At 38.8% G+C, this 16,753-nt stretch overlaps 4 protein-coding genes and 1 pseudogene across 6 annotated transcripts; 3 read left to right on the top strand and 2 right to left on the bottom strand.

Moving 5' to 3' along the window:
* Window positions 1-2,513: 2,513 nt before the first annotated feature.
* LOC110189255 (pfs47 receptor) lies at window positions 2,514-7,682 on the bottom strand. The gene is made up of 3 exons (XM_020959265.2): window positions 7,542-7,682; window positions 3,170-4,649; window positions 2,514-3,101 (listed from the first exon to the last, which is right to left on the bottom strand). Exons 1-2 carry the CDS (start codon window positions 7,543-7,545, stop codon window positions 3,229-3,231), a joined length of 1,425 nt encoding a protein of 474 aa, XP_020814924.2. The 5' UTR covers window positions 7,546-7,682; the 3' UTR covers window positions 2,514-3,101; window positions 3,170-3,228.
* Window positions 5,771-7,680, bottom strand: LOC110189256 (pfs47 receptor). 2 transcript variants are annotated; one of them, XM_020959266.2, is made up of 3 exons: window positions 7,542-7,680; window positions 7,077-7,109; window positions 5,771-6,735 (listed from the first exon to the last, which is right to left on the bottom strand). In XM_020959266.2, the coding sequence occupies exons 1-3, from the start codon at window positions 7,543-7,545 to the stop codon at window positions 5,879-5,881; spliced, it is 894 nt and encodes a 297-aa protein (XP_020814925.1). In that variant the 5' UTR covers window positions 7,546-7,680; the 3' UTR covers window positions 5,771-5,878. The 2 variants fall into 2 exon arrangements, with proteins under 2 accessions (XP_020814925.1, XP_020814926.1); XM_020959267.2 differs by lacking the exon at window positions 7,077-7,109.
* A 1,541-nt stretch (window positions 7,683-9,223) lies between the features above and the next one.
* Window positions 9,224-10,947, top strand: LOC110189482 (pfs47 receptor). Its single transcript, XM_020959569.2, has 3 exons — window positions 9,224-9,355; window positions 9,945-10,336; window positions 10,416-10,947. Exons 1-3 carry the CDS (start codon window positions 9,349-9,351, stop codon window positions 10,875-10,877), a joined length of 861 nt encoding a protein of 286 aa, XP_020815228.1. The 5' UTR covers window positions 9,224-9,348; the 3' UTR covers window positions 10,878-10,947.
* Window positions 10,948-10,987: 40 nt separating this feature from the next.
* Window positions 10,988-16,385, top strand: LOC110189350 (cathepsin L1-like; annotated as a pseudogene). The gene is made up of 3 exons (XR_015272857.1): window positions 10,988-11,006; window positions 15,226-15,607; window positions 15,666-16,385. The product of XR_015272857.1 is annotated as a cathepsin L1-like (transcript).
* On the top strand, window positions 12,725-14,164 carry LOC110189443 (cathepsin L1-like). Its single transcript, XM_020959513.2, has 2 exons — window positions 12,725-13,137; window positions 13,199-14,164. The coding sequence occupies exons 1-2, from the start codon at window positions 12,824-12,826 to the stop codon at window positions 13,896-13,898; spliced, it is 1,014 nt and encodes a 337-aa protein (XP_020815172.2). The 5' UTR covers window positions 12,725-12,823; the 3' UTR covers window positions 13,899-14,164.
* Window positions 16,386-16,753: the final 368 nt, after the last annotated feature.

Here is a 16,753-nt window from a genome sequence, read left to right as displayed (position 1 = left end):
CTCTCGAAATGAATGAATTAAGGGTCTCCCGGTTACGGACCTAGGTTCAAGTTTTTTGATTATCTGAATTTTTTATTCTAACACCTCGTGCATATTTATAGACGTGGGAAATAAATCGGACTATATCATATAACAACAATCGAGTGCGAAAGTGAAGTGCTTTTGTTTGCACTTTTAATTTTATTTTGGTAATCAGCTGTTGGACAAGAGTTGACTTTTGGTTTTGTTTCATTCCAAACCATTAAAATTAAATGCGACCCCAATATTTCATATCAGCATTATACATATATTCTTGTCTGCGACTATATATGCCGAGATTAATTTATAAAGATTCTGGGAGTTCTTTAAGGTTTTTAACCTGGATTTGCCTTTTTAAAATTTAATAAATTAAAAGAATGGTATTCGTGTTATATAAAAAAGAAATAATTAACTTATATTTCAACTGGTTTTGAGGTTAACACATAAGACCTAAAATTTAATTATAAGAATTGAATTGTATTACAACTCTTAGATTATTTTTATTTTCTTTAAAGTTTTCGGACTGATTATTATATTAAATTGGAAACTTTGAGATAAAAAAAGTCACACAAAGGAAATAAATATAATGAAAATGAAGGAAATACTAGAAAAAAATGGGGAAAATTGAAAAAAACTAAAAATCTATATTAAACATGAAAGGGAACTTGAAGTTTACAATCGAATTATAGGATCGTATCGGAAATGGAGCATAACTAACTTTAAAATAGTCGTTTTCTCTGAATCAATATTTATCGATATTTTTACATATATTTACAATTATTCCGACAAATTAATGTAAAAAAAAAACTTATAACAATGGGGAAAAACATTAATTTTAATTCGGAAATCTTTCGTATGTTCGAGTTTATAAGCTCGACATTATATTATTTACAATGAATAAAGTGTTGAAGTACTCCAATGTAAACCATAATTTATACATGTTCTACATATCCTAAATAAATATATAAAACACAACCAATTTATTTAAAATATTCAAATTCTGGTGAAAAAACATAAGCAAAATCAACTAATACAACATTATAAAATGTAAAATCAACCAAATTTAATATATTTTCGTAAATAAGACACAATTTAACTAAGTACCTTTTGTTAATAATATTATTGTTGAAATATCAATTTATTTAATTATTATGTGGGAAACCAATTTTGTCAGTGCATTTAAAGAAAACAAACTGGGACGCTGTCGGCTGATATATTTACTCTTACCTACTCTATCTTCTTTTCCCTCTCTCTATCACTCTCTCTCTCTCTCTCTTTTTAACCCTTGTTGACGTCGAAGAAAAACCAGAATTTGTATGAATAAATCGCAATCTCTGAACAACGTTCACTGTTGACCAATAACGGGTAGTTGTGGGATATGCCGGTTTCTATTCATTCGGAAACTGCGTCTGGGTTCAAGGAATTCCCAACATACGACAGACTTCTTGCTGGGAATATGACGACGAACTCGTCATTAATTCCGGACATTGAGCTACCGCAGTTTATAACCAAAAGTACGTGATACCATTTTTATATTGGCCTTAAACCCTTGCGGCCACTAATCAGTTGGCCAGCGTTTGTTAATTGTAATTTGTGGGCCAAAAGCGGAAGAAAACAGTGTGGTTTATGGGTTTTGCATATATGAAATCAGGTAGATTTTACGTTTATGACTGACTTTATGCGTCAAACTATATATTTTAAAATTGTATCAAAGAACATTAGAAGCTTTGAAGACTTCTTGACAAGAGGTGCGTACTTTACAAATTTGAACAGCGATAATAAGGCTTTAATCGATAACCTACCTAAAGTTAGGGTTGTCATTGTTTATAATAATATTTTTTTATAGTAAACAATATATTAATATGAACTTAATTAATGTTTGGTAGTTGTTGGGTCCATATAAATGTTGTGCTAATATTTATCTACATAAACACACATTGATGTAATAAAACTTACAATGGAAAAGTGCAAATCATCTACTTATCTAAGATTATCTTAAAGGTGTTTATCATCAGTTAAAACAAAAACAATTTATAAAATCTGGACAAAAGTCATTTAATAATTTACACAATACGAATAGCTGTCAGTGCTACATAAATAAACTGACAGCATTGGAAATAGTAAACAAAAGTATAAAATCAAACAAATGTAAAACGAAAGGAAATTGGTAACTGAATATATTCATATAATTTGGTTATTCATTAAATCATAAAAAAATTGTAAATTTCAAAACAATTTAATTACTAGAAAAGCTTGCAACTTTAAACTGGCTATAACTTTATTAACTTATTACCTAAAAAATTTAAAATTGTATACACTTATTTTGAACACCTTTTATACGTTTTTAAAAACTCTTGGGATTTATATAGCACCCGCAATAGATATAATCATCAAAAAATATTTCCATAGAAATGTATAAGGATATTAACTTTATGGCAATATAAATATAACTACGACTTCCTAAAGTGAAACAAATAAAAACATCTTGAATATAAACATTATTTTTCATTATTTGGATTTATTAAAACAATTGTATATTTGTATGTTTATATTATAAAAATTGTGTTATTAAATAAGTGTACATAAATATAATACGTGCATAAATAACTCACTTGTAAATAAGGATTATAAATCTCTCAAATGGGAGTTTAAATTAAGGTTCAGGTTTATCAGAGGTAGCTTCGCTTGGACAGGTATAATCATATACATATGTAGGTCATATTCAAACAATTAAATAAGTACATTGGTTTTTGCGTAAACTTGGATAAAATATCTTAAATGAGAAAAGCTTTTATCATTTCAAATGACATCAATTTTTGATTTTCCAATATTATTATAAAAAAAATAAATAAATAAATGTTGGATATAATGACGTTGAAGAAAGAATAAGTAGAGTAAAGCCTCCGGTATTTACATTTTAGAGGGAATCGGACTAGATTAATTAATTTATTGATATATCCTTCGTTTTTTAGCTGCTTCTCAGTAGTATCGGATCGAAAGTGAATATGATTTATTCAAGGCTGCCATAGAAATGTCTTTGAATTTCAAGCAGTCCAAAAGTATGCAACGAAATGGTGAAAGATCTGAAAATTAATTAGTTTAATATTATTCACAATAAATATAATAATAAATAAAACAAATAAAGGCTCACCTTCGGACTCAATTTTCAATGATTTCAAATCCTCAGCATTTCTCTTCCCCTCCCTTCTCTTAGTAGACCAACCGAATGGCCTGCTGTCCGTGGAAGATGTCACTCCTCACCAGCACCTCGTAGCTACTCAGCCGGATCTCCTGTCCTCCGAAAGGGATCTGCAAACAACGATTGGATTGCTCAATCACGCCCGGGGTCAGGGATCCGCAGTAGTGACCCCGGCCAATGTACAGTGGCTCCCCGCTAGGTGTGCGTCCCGCAATGACGGCTCCTGGGGCCACGTTTCCGCCATAGGCAGGCACCCAATGGTACTTTCCCTGGCCCACCAGCACCTGGTAGGAGGGCTCCACAATCTCCCGGCCACCGTGGGCTATGTAGGCGCATCCCTGGCTGGGAATGGCCTTGCCGGGGACATGGACTCCACGGTAATAGGCGCGGCACACCAGCAACTGGGACATGTTGCTGTCATGACCTCCAACGACTGCATCCGGGTTGTAGTAGTAACCAGGCTCCGCGGAAACCCACACGTCGTAGTTGTTGCCGTACCCATAGCCACCGTAAGCCGACGGAGCAGCGTATTCAGCGGGAGTGTAAGAGGAGCAACTGGCTCCGTAGGGATCGTAGGTGGAGGCGGGCGTAAAGGATGATCCCACGGCGGGCACTGATATGGCAGTTACAGACACCTCGGCGGGGGTGAACGAAGGGGGTGGCGGGGCCGTGCTCACCTCCGCTGGGATGAAAGTTGCCTTGGGCGGCGGAGGGGGTGGCATCACCAGGACACCACCAACTGGCGGAGTTGGCGGTGGTGGTGGAGCTCCAGGCATGACCATCACTCCCCCCACCGGAGGCAGGGGATCGGGTGTGGGCGTGTAAGCCGGCGGTCTGTCGGTCATGGGAAATGGCATCGCCGCCATGTCCGGATAGGGATACGGTTTGGCGGCCAGCACAGGAGCTGGCGGCGATGGCGGAGGCGGTGGGGTCAGTGGACACTTCTCCGCTTCCTCCAGTGGCGGAGGAGGCGGTGGCAGCTGCCAGCCCGGCACCACTCGGCGTTCTTCTACCAGAATCTCATAGGAATCCAGGCGACGCTCGGCACCGCGAAAGGCAATGAACAGCGCTCGGTGCACAGAGGAGATCTTGCCGATGATCAGGTGACCCTCGTAGTGACCCCGTCCTATGTACACCGGCTGGTCCAGGGAGGTGCGTCCGCAGAGTACTGCATTCTCGGGTATCACATGGTTGTAGCACTTGATCCACACCAGATTCTGGCCACATAGCACCTCGAAAATGTCCTTTGGCAGGGCCTCGCCGCGCTGTGAGATGAATCCAAGCTGCTTTGAGGGCACCACCTTGCACACCAACATGTCGCCCTCGTGCTCCGCTCTGCCCACGTAGATCATGGCGCCATCCTCATCGTTGCCACCGACCACTGCTTCCTCGGGAATGGAGGAGTAGGCCGAGGATTGCACCCACTTGTAGGCTGTAAGAGGAGAAACAGAGGTTAGTTATTGGAGCTTAAATGGGTTTAAAACAAATAAAATAAAGACATTTTGGGATTTTTGGAAAGCAAAAGTGATAGGTTTTTATATTAAAAAGAAAACAGCTACAAGTTTGGGCTTTCAAGATGGTGAGAGGTTTTGCCGTAGTGTTTTTTAAAAGGTTTTTAGGAAGTAAAACCTTTTTTTTAATTCAAAGAATAAAGTTATATTTCTAGAAATTTCATAAAGGAAGGCAGATTCATTTGAATTTCTTAAAAAGGGATTAAAGATTTATTTGGGGGGTTCTTAAATATAAAGAAACATTGTATTGTTGGTTTTAAATTTGAAAATATTTTTATTTGTAGTTTTTTAGAAAGAAAGTATATATTTTTGGGCCTTAAGAAAGAAAGAAAGATGTTTTTAATAAGACAAATCAAAAATTTTTTTGTGATTTTTTTATGTTTACAATGAAAACATATAGATTTTAATAGGATTTTTTCAATGGATTTAATTTTTTTTTTTTATAAGAAAGGGAAGTTAGATAGTTTTACAATTTTTGAGAAAGAATAGGAATTTCGTTTTTTTGCTTTAGTTATATGAACATATAAACGTTAAAGTCCCTTAAAGAAGAAACAGAAGTTTGAGTGTTTTTTTTTAATGGGTTGGTCTTTAAGGATTGGTTTATTAAGGGTGGATTTTTGTTACAGGCTGTTGTGTTAAAGCTCCTTTTTTCAAAATCTATGTCAATCTATTTAAAAATACAATTAGTTGTTCACTTCTAAGCGCGTTAAAATTGTTTTTCCTTGAAATTTTTAGATTTAGTGCTAAGTAGTACACCTCTTATAAGAAATTCCTTATCTGGCCTCATAAATTTTATAGCATTTATAGACATAAGAACACGTTTTAGATGTAATACCAACTGAAGTACATAGTAAGTGTTATTTCTACTATGTATAAAAACAAGAAATAACAAGAAACTTAATGCGTGCTATATATGCAGGAGTTGAATTCCTAAAGAGTATATCTTAAACTAGTTTATAATAGAAAACTATGTATATGTATTACGAATATTACATCTAAATTTCCCTTAAAAACCCATAAAGTATTAAGAATTAATATGTAATTTCTTGGTGGTTAACAGTCAGTTTTATTTTGATTGATCTGGGATTTACAGGGTTTGATCTGGGCTAAATGCATTTACTTCTTTTTAAGGAGCTTCCACTAAGGTGTCCTACTGCCGGCAGAGCACCTCGTAGGAGGAGAGACGGATCTCTCGGCCACCGTAGGGAATGTAGAGGCAACGCTGGCTGGCCGAGATCAGGCCAGGAGTAAGACTACCCTGGTAGTGTCCACGTCCAAAGTAGATGGGTTCGCCGTTGCGGGTGCGACCCGTGGACACGGCATTCGGTGGCAGATGATGGCCAGCATGGGCCCACACATAGCCATATCCGGTGAGCACCTCGTAGCTGGGCTTCTGGAACTCGTAGCCGCCGAAGCAGACGTAGGCACAACCCTTGCTGGGAATCACCTTGGCGGGCAGCATCTCACCCTCGTGCATCGCCCGTCCGGCGTAGATGGGCGTCCGGTCGGAGTCGTGTCCGGCCACCACAGCTCCTGGCGGTGTGTAGCTGGGCGAGGCCGCCACCCACACATCCTGCTGCTGATGGATGAGCACCTCGTAGGTGTTGATCCTGACCTCCTGGCCGCCGAAGGGAATGTACAGGCAGCCGTGCGAGGGATGCACCTTGCCCACCGTCAGGCTGCCGGCATGATGGCCGCGTCCCACGTAGAGGGGCTCCCCGGTGCGAGTGTTGCCACTGCGCACCGCATTCGGTGGCACTCCGCCACTGGCACTGGGCACCCAGGCAAAGCCCTGACCCACCAGCACCTCGTAGTGGGTCTTCGTGTGCTCGGTGCCGCCGTAGGCCACATAGGCACAGCCCTTGCTGGGAATCACCTTGGCGGGCAGGTTCTCACCCTCGTGGAAGGATCGGCCCACATAGATGGGCGAGCGGTCCGCGTCATGGCCACCGATCACCGCATATGGAGGCAGGGGCGAGCGAGGAGACGAGTGCACCCAGGTGTGTTCTGCAAGGAGAGAGGACCAGAGGCGGTGAGGCGATAGCTAGGCAATGGCACGCGATAAGATAGCCTAACTTAATTACACAGAGAGAAAAAGCTGAAAGTGTCACTCAATAGCACTAAATATTTGATCAAATGAAAGTCAAGATCAAGATATTTAATATCTTTAAGATGTGGATTCTCTTGCTTTTTCTCTCTGTTTAGATATATTCTATGTATTTTGCTTGCTGTTCGATTCGTGGGGGATTTTCGGGGTCTGGGTTCGGGGTTCTGGGTTCAAGTGGGATTTTTTGGGGTTTACTCAGAGGCGTAGGGCTGTCACCCTGGGCTCACTGCACTCGTCCTACCAATGGTCACAACTGCTCCTGACTGCACATTGCCTGGAAGAGTGCAAAGAAAGGCGGAGAAACGTAAAAGTCACTCAAGGCTCTTTGCATTAAAATATACGAAACCCAAGGATAATAACCAAGAATTTAGTATCTTTTTATAAGATATTGTTTAAGATATTGTTGAAATATCAGGGAATAGTATTGTAAACATAGAATTCTTGGAAAATATGTATATTCTTTCCAAAGATAAATTTTATGTGTCTAAAAAGTAAGCTGTAAAATGTGTTTACAACTCTTATCACAATAAATATAAAACATAATATGCCTCAAGAATTGAAAATAAATTCATTTTAGACACCAGAAATATTATTGGAAACTCTAGAGGCTTCTTATTTTCATTATCAAAGATATTTTCACACCGAACGATATAATTTTTTGCAACAATCGATCGAATAACTTGCAGCGCTTACTCATCCCACTTACCCATTGTGTGTAATTTGTTGATAAGCGGTTATTCCTTCTGATAAATAAATAATTTCCCTCCAACACGTAGGCGTAGATATTCCTCTTAGTTGTTTTCCTCAGGCGACTGCACAGAATGAGGTTCGCAATTTCACTGAAGAGTTGCTGAGTAAAAGCAGAGCGTTAAAAGCCTGATGTGTCAACCTTATCGACGAGCTTTTATCTATCAATACCAACCATGCTATATTTGTATATTTATATAAATTTGTATGGAAAAACAAGTGCTATTGATATTGAGCAATATATCTCTGTTTTTTTTCACTTCCAGAGAAAGCTCCAGTCGTTCCATTAAAGCCTTTCCTTTATCAGCTGGGCCATGAGTCATTATCGCGATCTAGTCGGTACTTTTTGGGATAACGAAAGCACTGAACAGGTGGGCATTGTTACAGGCGATACTGCTTTTGTTTTTTTCGGCAATCGAAAGGTGGAACTCCATTGAAATGAACCCATAAACCTTATGACGTGTACCAGAAGCCATTAATGGTAAAAAAAAATCCCCTCTTTGCGGTTCGATAAGATGCACTAACTTTGGCGAAAGCTATTAAGATTTCAAAAACAGAAAAATCAAGAGGGTCCAAAGGATTTTGAGAGAAAATATCGATTATATACAATGATACTTAAGAAAAAAAGAATACAAACTTCAATGGATAACTCTAGTGGTTTTAAGACAAATACTTTTGACTAGGGTTTCAGTTGCAAAGTATTTAATAAAAAGATAACTGTTGACATAAAGAAAGTCCCATGAACTTAAAGATTAAAAATATATACGTAATTTACTTTAGCTTAAGCTTAAATAAAGGTTAGTGATTGCAAAAATAAAATAAGCAGATGACAAACCCTTTTCGTAAGTTTAAAGAAAAATGTAACTAAAGAAAGCAGAAGGCAAGAACATGTCATCTTTTTATGGAACTGTATCACTTTCCCAAAAAATCCACATATACATAATTGATATATTTATGTAGCCCTAACTTTAAAATAAAGATGACTCAACTTGTTGTCTTACTTGTTATTGATTGTACTATCGAGCATTAAAGTTATACATAGTAGTTTTTCCCCCATTGACTCATTTCCAAACTCCACACCCATTCTGTTCGAAACCAGCCTTCAAAGTTTCATAATATTAATCATTACATTAGCTGTTCACATGCTTGGTCTTAGTTTTTGTTTTGTTCTAGAAATAATAAATAAATTCCTCAACTTTGAAGTTGATCCATGGACAGCAACACATATACGTGTATATAGGTACTTTTTACGAACTTATTGATCAAGTTTATTTTTGACTGCCGGCCGATAAGATTCGCCGGCAACTGCTGATAGATAAAACCGGGCACAGTTTGTACCAAAGAGTACCTCTCTGCACAAGATCGATTGACTAATGATCGCTGACTCGCTCCCTTCCTGTTAAATAATTTGTTATGAAATTTAAATCGTTTCCACCCATAAATTGACACCTGTCAGTGTCAGACAGTTGCAACCATGACGCAGCTCGCAGACCGGGAAAATAAAGAGGATCCCTGATGGAATATATATATATATATTTTATGGTGTATGTAGTACTTACAGTCCCAGCAACTGTGACTAAGATATCTTATCAAAGTCGGTTAACACTGCCGACCGATAAGGCGGCTGAATAGCTTTTAAAGACCAACGGCGGTGTGGCTAGGAACCAGTCGTTAACTTCAGGCCGATCAAAGCGGAGCCAGACGGTGTATATTTAAAAAAACCTGCGTTCCAGACCCAAGTCAGCAAACACACACACACACACAACATGGGAGGTAAGAAAAGTGACGAACGGAGGGTGTGACCCCCACAATTCCTGCGAAAATAGCGGCCAACAACAAGTGGTATCGATAGCAAACACCTGACAGTCGTAATCCCTTGAAGCTTTGGAAGCTTTCCCACAGATCTGGCGATTTTATAGCGGGAATAGATAACAAAACAGACGAGTGTGGGGAGTGATTAATGGGTACAGTTGGGTAAAAAGTGCCTATATGTTGGTGTACTCACTTGAATTAATTCTTTGCTCACTTATAAGCGAACAAGTGAACAACTAAATGAACAAATGAACATCTAAACAAGGAGGCACTCAAATGAACAACAACTAAGCAAGTGAACAAAGCCAGTGAGCCTTTTAATTTATTTTTCCAAAGTAAACAAGTTCATTCTATCCTTTGTTTATTTACAAAGCTTAAAATGGACCTACTCAATTAACCACAAATGTGAACTAAAGTAAATAAAGTGAAGAGGTTCCATTCAGTAGATAAATTACTGAAGTGAACCTCTTCACTTCACCGAGTATAACTAAATAACACACAATTTGTTCTTAACCAATGGAAACTGATTGCCTCTTCCCTTTCTTCATAGATTACCAATGGATTAGCAGCAACGTCTACGGAGGTCTGCCTGGTGGCGCCGTCCTTGGTGGCCATGACTCCGATCAGGATCCCATTTTCGTTGGCCGGGCCTACCACAACGGTGAGATGCTGCCTGCCAAGGTGGTGCCCAACAAGCAGCAGGCTTATGTAGCCTGGGGCGGCGAGGAGATCAGCAAGCACGACTACGAGGTGCTCGTCGGCGATCACTTCTCGTGGATCCCGGCCAGCGGTGGCTTCGTACCGCCGCACTCCCTTCGCGTTGGTCAGACCTCCGACGGCGAGACCCTGTATGTGGGTCGTGGCTACTTCCAGGGCAGCCTGACCCCCGGCAAGGTGCATCCCTCGCACCAGTGCCTGTACATTCCCTACGGCGGACAGGAGGTGAGCAGTGAATCCAAGGATAACCCCTTTGGGAAGCACCTGAAAGACTTGAAGCTTATGCTTTTCTTTTAAATTCCAGCATCGTCTGGAGGCCTATGAGGTGCTGGTCCAGCCAGAGACCTGGATTTCCGCTTCTGGACGCGGTATCATTCCCGGAACTGTGGTCGGCGGCCACGACTGCGATGGCGACCAGATCTATGTTGGTCGCGCCTACCACGAGGGCGACCTTCTCCCGGCCAAGGTGATTCCCAACAAGGGATGCGCCTATGTGCCCTACGGAGGCGGCGAGGTGGTGAAGCACGACTATGAGCTGCTGGCCGGTTACGGTTACGGTTGGGTGCACGACAGCCACGGCAATGTGCCCGGCAATGCCGTCCTCTGCGGCCGCACCTCCGACGGAGAGCCACTCTTCATCGGCAGGGCCCACCATCACGGCAGCTTGACTCCCGGAAAGATCCACCAGTCGCATCACTGCCTCTACATCCCCTTCGGCGGCGAGGAGGTGCGCCTAGACCACTACGAGGTGCTGGTCAAGGCCTAATCTGTTCCCGTTCGACGTCTGCCCTCTAATTTATAACTCATCAGTCTCAAATAAATTACTCTGTTTTTCATTTGAAGTGATTTTAACTTGGTTTGATGGGTTAAATGGGGGTTCTGAAAGACATATTGGGTAAGAATTAGGAACTACTTTCCGGGTTTTTTATATATATTTTATTCCCTTAAATAAGCAAACAAATCTATTTTATGCAACTTGACAACAAGGAAATATTTTTATGAACATGTTCATTTTATAAACAAACCCTGAAGTTTACCGCTAGTTTAAATTTATTATTATTATTAATTATATGATTATATTAAGATTAATTAATTAATTTAAGTTGACGTAGATATATAAAATACAGTCGTATACATATTTTCTTTTGAACTTTACACCCTGAGAACCCTCACTAATTCAGTATATAATAAATAATTCAGTTATTAATATCCACTTCTTTTAAGTTTGAATTGGCACAGTCTTAATTAGAGTAGTAAGATGGATGAGGTAATTATAGAATTATAATAATGATAATAAAGCAATTACAAACAAATTGCATTTAGAAACTTTTTGGTTTTTTTATTTTAGCACTTTTACCAAAAAAAAAAAATGTGAAAAAATAAAAAAAGAAGCTAAAAACTTCGGCACGCCAAAGTTTTTATATAAAATATATATAAAATATATCACTAAAATTATTATATATAAATAATATTTATATTTTTGTTAAAATGTTATTTATGTAATGTTTTGAAAAAAAAAATAAAGTGGTTATATTTTAAATTAAAGAAAATCTGTTGCAAACTGGAAAAGTTATACTTTTTTTTCGAAAAATTTTCCGATCGTTTCTATGGAAGCTATATTATAGTCGTCCGATCCGACTTACATATATACGAATGAAAGAATATATGTACATAGAAGACTAACTGAGAGACTAGTTTGCGTAGAAACGGACAGACGGACGAACGGACAAAAAGAAATGACTAGATCGACTCGCCTGTTGCTGATCAAGAATATGTATACTTTATATGGTCGTAGATAACTGCGTTAAAACACTTCTGACTGAACTTATAATACCCGGCAAGGGTATAAAAATGTTAAATATTAAAATATATATTATATTTCAGCATGCAAAAAGTTTGTGGAACACTTTTGTAAAAGCAATCAATAATTGTTTGTTAGTTTTTACTTTACATCTTTGACAAGAGGTTTCCCAGCCTCTTTTAGTGTTAGAATTATATTATTTATGCAATTTTATTCAGAATTTTAAGAATCATTTAAAAATAAATGATTTAATTTTTAACCAAACTGTAATATGTTTGCCTCGACATTCACTTAATATTTCCTTGAAGGGTAAGCACAGGTTGAGGTTTGTATTTCCACCTAAGAGCTGGTGAACAAGACAAAACGATTGTTAAAAGCTTAATTGCAATGGTTTGTCATCTATCGACCTTATCAATAACCATTTATAAAGCAATATTCACATTATATATATTCACGAGCATTAGATATTTAAAAAATCATAAAACATTTATTTTATGTTTTCTAAACTATACAAAATATAAAAGAATATTATTTATTTTTGATAAATTGTGTTTTTTTATGCATTTTTGTATTCTTTTAACAATGACGATTATTCAAGTAAATAGATAAATATTACCTTTATATGTTTTTTGAATTTCTTGTTTAATTTTTGTACAAAATAAGCTTCAAACCACTGTACATATTGAGTACTTTTTACAAACTTATTAATCAAGTATATATAGCTGATTTCCGGCCGATAAGTTTTGCTGGCCGCTAAAGAAATACAGATAAAACTGCACGAAAGTTTGTATATAAAAGGGAGAAATGTGCAATCGGTGTTTATTAAACATCAAGACATCGGCGGGAGTTAATTTAGCAATCAAGAGCTCTTATTCTTGCACATTCAGGGACTTCCCTCCAAATAAGTAACAATGAGTAACTCCCTACTTTTAATCCAGCTTACCATGCTGGTGTTGGCCCATGCTACTTTCATTGACCAACTTCTCGATAAAGAATGGCGAGAATTCACCAAGGAGCACCGGAAGAACTATCAGGATGAAGATGTAGAGCAACTCCGTTACATGATCTTCAACGAGAACCGAATCAAGATCACCGAGCACAATCGGCGATTCGCTAATGGGGAGGTAAGCTACAAAATGGCGACCAACGAGTATTCGGACTTGATGAGCCACGAGTTTATCGAAATGATGACCGGCCTCAGTTACAACGAGTACGAGGAGATGATGTAAGTAAACTATGAAGTAAGAGTTGAATGTACTTCTATTCTGAATGTCTGTATTGCCTAGCGCTTTTGATGAGGGACTGACCTTCATATCACCAGATCACGTGACCTTGCCCAATTCGGTGGACTGGCGTTCCGAGGGAGCTGTGACCGGAGTCAAGAATCAAAAGAGCTGTGGCAGCTGTTGGGCCTTCTCCACCACAGGGTCCTTAGAGGGTCAGCACTTTCGGAAGACTGGAAAGCTGGTCTCTCTCTCGGAACAGAATCTGGTGGACTGCTCGGGATCCTATGGAAACAATGGCTGCAGCGGTGGTTTCATGACCTGGGCTTTCAAGTACATCAAGGACAATGGCGGCATCGACACCGAGGTGTCGTATCCCTACAAGGCCGTGAATGACAAGTGTAAATTCAACAGGGCTACGATTGGGGCGACCGTTACCGGATTTGTGGAACTACCATCAGGGGACGAGCGGAAGCTGGCTGAGGCTGTGGCCACCATAGGACCCATTTCCGTAGGCATACATGTCGTTGCAGGATCCTTCCAACACTACCACTCGGGGATCTATATCGAGCCCAAATGCAATCCCAAGATAATTAATCACGCTGTCCTGGTCGTTGGCTATGGGTCTGAGGGCGGCAGGGACTTCTGGCTGGTGAAGAACTCCTGGGGAAGCAGTTGGGGTGACAAGGGATACATCAAGATGCTGCGCAATGGAAACAACCAGTGCGGCATATCCTCGCTCGCCTCCTATCCAACAGTTTAAAAACTTAAGTATATATGGACATTTTCCACTTGGCAAATTCGTACGCTCTCTAACCATAATACAAACTCTTTATATAAGTTTTATGTCGTTTCATTTACTCTAAGCTTGGTGGAAAGTTGTATCTTTCTCGATATTAAATAGGCTTTTTTAGTGGATAAGAACGGAATGCTAAACTCAGCTTAAATCAAAATATACATTATTATATTATTTATATTTATATTTTATACAAATATATGTATTTTTCTTGCATTTCTTTTCACGAAAAAGAATCGATTCTTAATTATACACTTGCAAATTGCAAGGGTATACAATGTTCGACTTGCCGAACTTAACTTCATTTATTGTTAAACATTAGAACATTATTAGAAATATTAACTTTTTTATAATTTCATTTAGGGTCTGATTTTGGTTTTATTTTTATTACTATATAATAACGATCGTTTCTATGGCAGCTATATGAGTCCGATTTTCATAAAATTATTAATTGAAATCAAGGAAAATAAAAAATGGCTGTATATAAAATTGGTCAAAAATATAATAATATTCTAATAAGGTCATATACAATGCTAACTGCAAAGTTTCATTAAGATTGCTTCAAAACGGACTTACTAGTTTTCGCAGAACCACGGACATCGCTAGATCGACTCGGCTGTTGATGCTGATCAAGAACATATATACTTTAAAAGGTCGGAAATGACTCCTTCACTGCGTTGCAACTTATTGGCTAAAAGTTAAATACCTCGCAAGGGTATAAAAAAGGGCTAAGGCATTACTTTATCGAAATTTAAGTACTTTTTAAATTCAGAGAGAACAATAAATATATGTATGTGTTTTTATTGCTAGTGTTTACATGGCATATTTTCATATTCTCATTCGCTGAATAGTCATAAAACCCTTTGTAAGGGTTTGAATTTAAGTGATTATGTTTTTGTGGACAGATACTTCATCTTCTCTTATATAAGTTTATCAAATTATAATGTCTTCTTAACATTTTTTATTAGTTATAAAAGTTCTTAGTCGCAAGCACAAAAGCAATGTATATTTTGTAATTTTAACAAGAAGAACTTATTACATAAATAACAAGTTGCGAATACAAAGAAGGTAATAAGAATTGTACAATTTTTACGCCGAAATGAGTAATTTGGCATGATGAAAGAAAGCACTGTCAGTAGACCTTCTTTATTTATGACGTGTTAATGGTATGAGTGTTCGTCATAACTCTTTCTGGTAAATTAAGCAATTTGGATTACTGAAAACGAAGGAACGCTTATAAAAATCGTAATCATAAGTAGATAAGCATTAATTTAAGCAATTTGTTCGTACCTAGCACGCATATAAAAGGAGGAAGTATTGAATGGGTTTTTATTAAGCATCGAGCCTTCGAGAGTTAAACGTTTCTTCCTTCTCAAAAGACCCAAAATGAGTAAATCCGTAACATTTATCCTGCTGGCCATGCTAGCGCTGGCCTATGCTGCATCCTTTGACCAAGATCTAGACAAAGAGTGGCAAGCCTTCACCAAGGAGCAAGGCAAGACCTATAAGGATGCAACCGAAGAGGAACTCCGCTACAAGATCTTCAACAAGAACAGGATCGAGATCGCGGAGCACAATCGGCGATACGCCAATGGAGAGGTGAGCTTCAAGATGGCGGTCAACGAGTATTCCGACTTGACGAGTAAGGAGTTCAGCGATATGATGACCGGCCTTAGGTACATCGAGTAAGAAAACTCTGATCTAATGAGTGTTAAATGTATATAATTATCTGAGTTTCTCCAGCACATTTGATGAGAACTTGAAGGGACAGGCTTTCATCTCGCCAAAGCACGTAACATTGCCCGATTCGGTGGACTGGCGCTCCAAAGGAGCTGTGACCGGAGTCAAGAATCAAAAGAGATGTGGCAGCTGTTGGGCCTTCTCCACTACAGGGTCCTTAGAGGGTCAGCACTTTCGGAAGACTGGAAAGCTGGTCTCTCTCTCGGAACAGAATCTGGTGGACTGCTCGAGGATCCTATGGAAACAATGGCTGCAGCGGTGGTTTCATGACCTGGGCTTTCAAGTACATCAAGGACAATGGCGGCATCGACACCGAGGAGTCGTATCCCTACAAGGCCGTGAATGACAAGTGTAAATTCAACAGGGCTACGATTGGGGCGACCGTTAGCTGGATTTGTGGAACTTCCATCAGGGGACGAGAGGAAGCTGGCTGAGGCTGTGGCCACCATAGGACCCATTTCCGTAGGCATACATGTCGTTGCAGGATCCTTCCAACACTACCACTCGGGGATCTATATCGAGCCCAAATGCAATCCCAAGATAATTAATCACGCTGTCCTGGTCGTTGGCTATGGGTCTGAGAATGGAAAGGACTTCTGGCTGGTGAAGAACTCCTGGGGAAGCAGTTGGGGCGACAAGGGATACATCAAGATGCTGCGCAATGGAAACAACCAGTGCGGCATATCCTCGCTCTCCAGCTATCCAACTGTTTAAAATATACTATATATTTCAATATTTTATATGCCTGTAATAATTAAATTCAATATAATCATGGTTGTAATAAAATGTAATCAGTTTTAATAAAGAAAGTTTTATTTAAAGGTCAATTATAATTTATACAAAACTCAAGGAAGAAAGCATTTTTCTTACATATTCTTTTAAAAAGGTTTTTGTTGTTTTAATTCCTAATTCGAATTTTAGTACATTTTATACAAATAATATTTTCAAAACAGAAAAAAAGAAAATCCAAAATACATAAAATCGTACTCCTAGCATTATGCTTTATTTTCCGCAGCTTTCGCTGAGCTTTCAGCCGAGTATCTCTACACGGCGTGTAGAATAAAGCAAAATGTAGAAACAGA

This window comes from Drosophila serrata, unplaced genomic scaffold (genome assembly GCF_035046125.1).
Source record: "Drosophila serrata isolate PLE 108 unplaced genomic scaffold, ASM3504612v1 contig_347, whole genome shotgun sequence".
Taxonomy (NCBI): domain Eukaryota; kingdom Metazoa; phylum Arthropoda; class Insecta; order Diptera; family Drosophilidae; genus Drosophila; species Drosophila serrata.
Note: the sequence above shows the minus strand (reverse complement) of the source record. Positions and strands in the feature narration are given on the sequence as shown.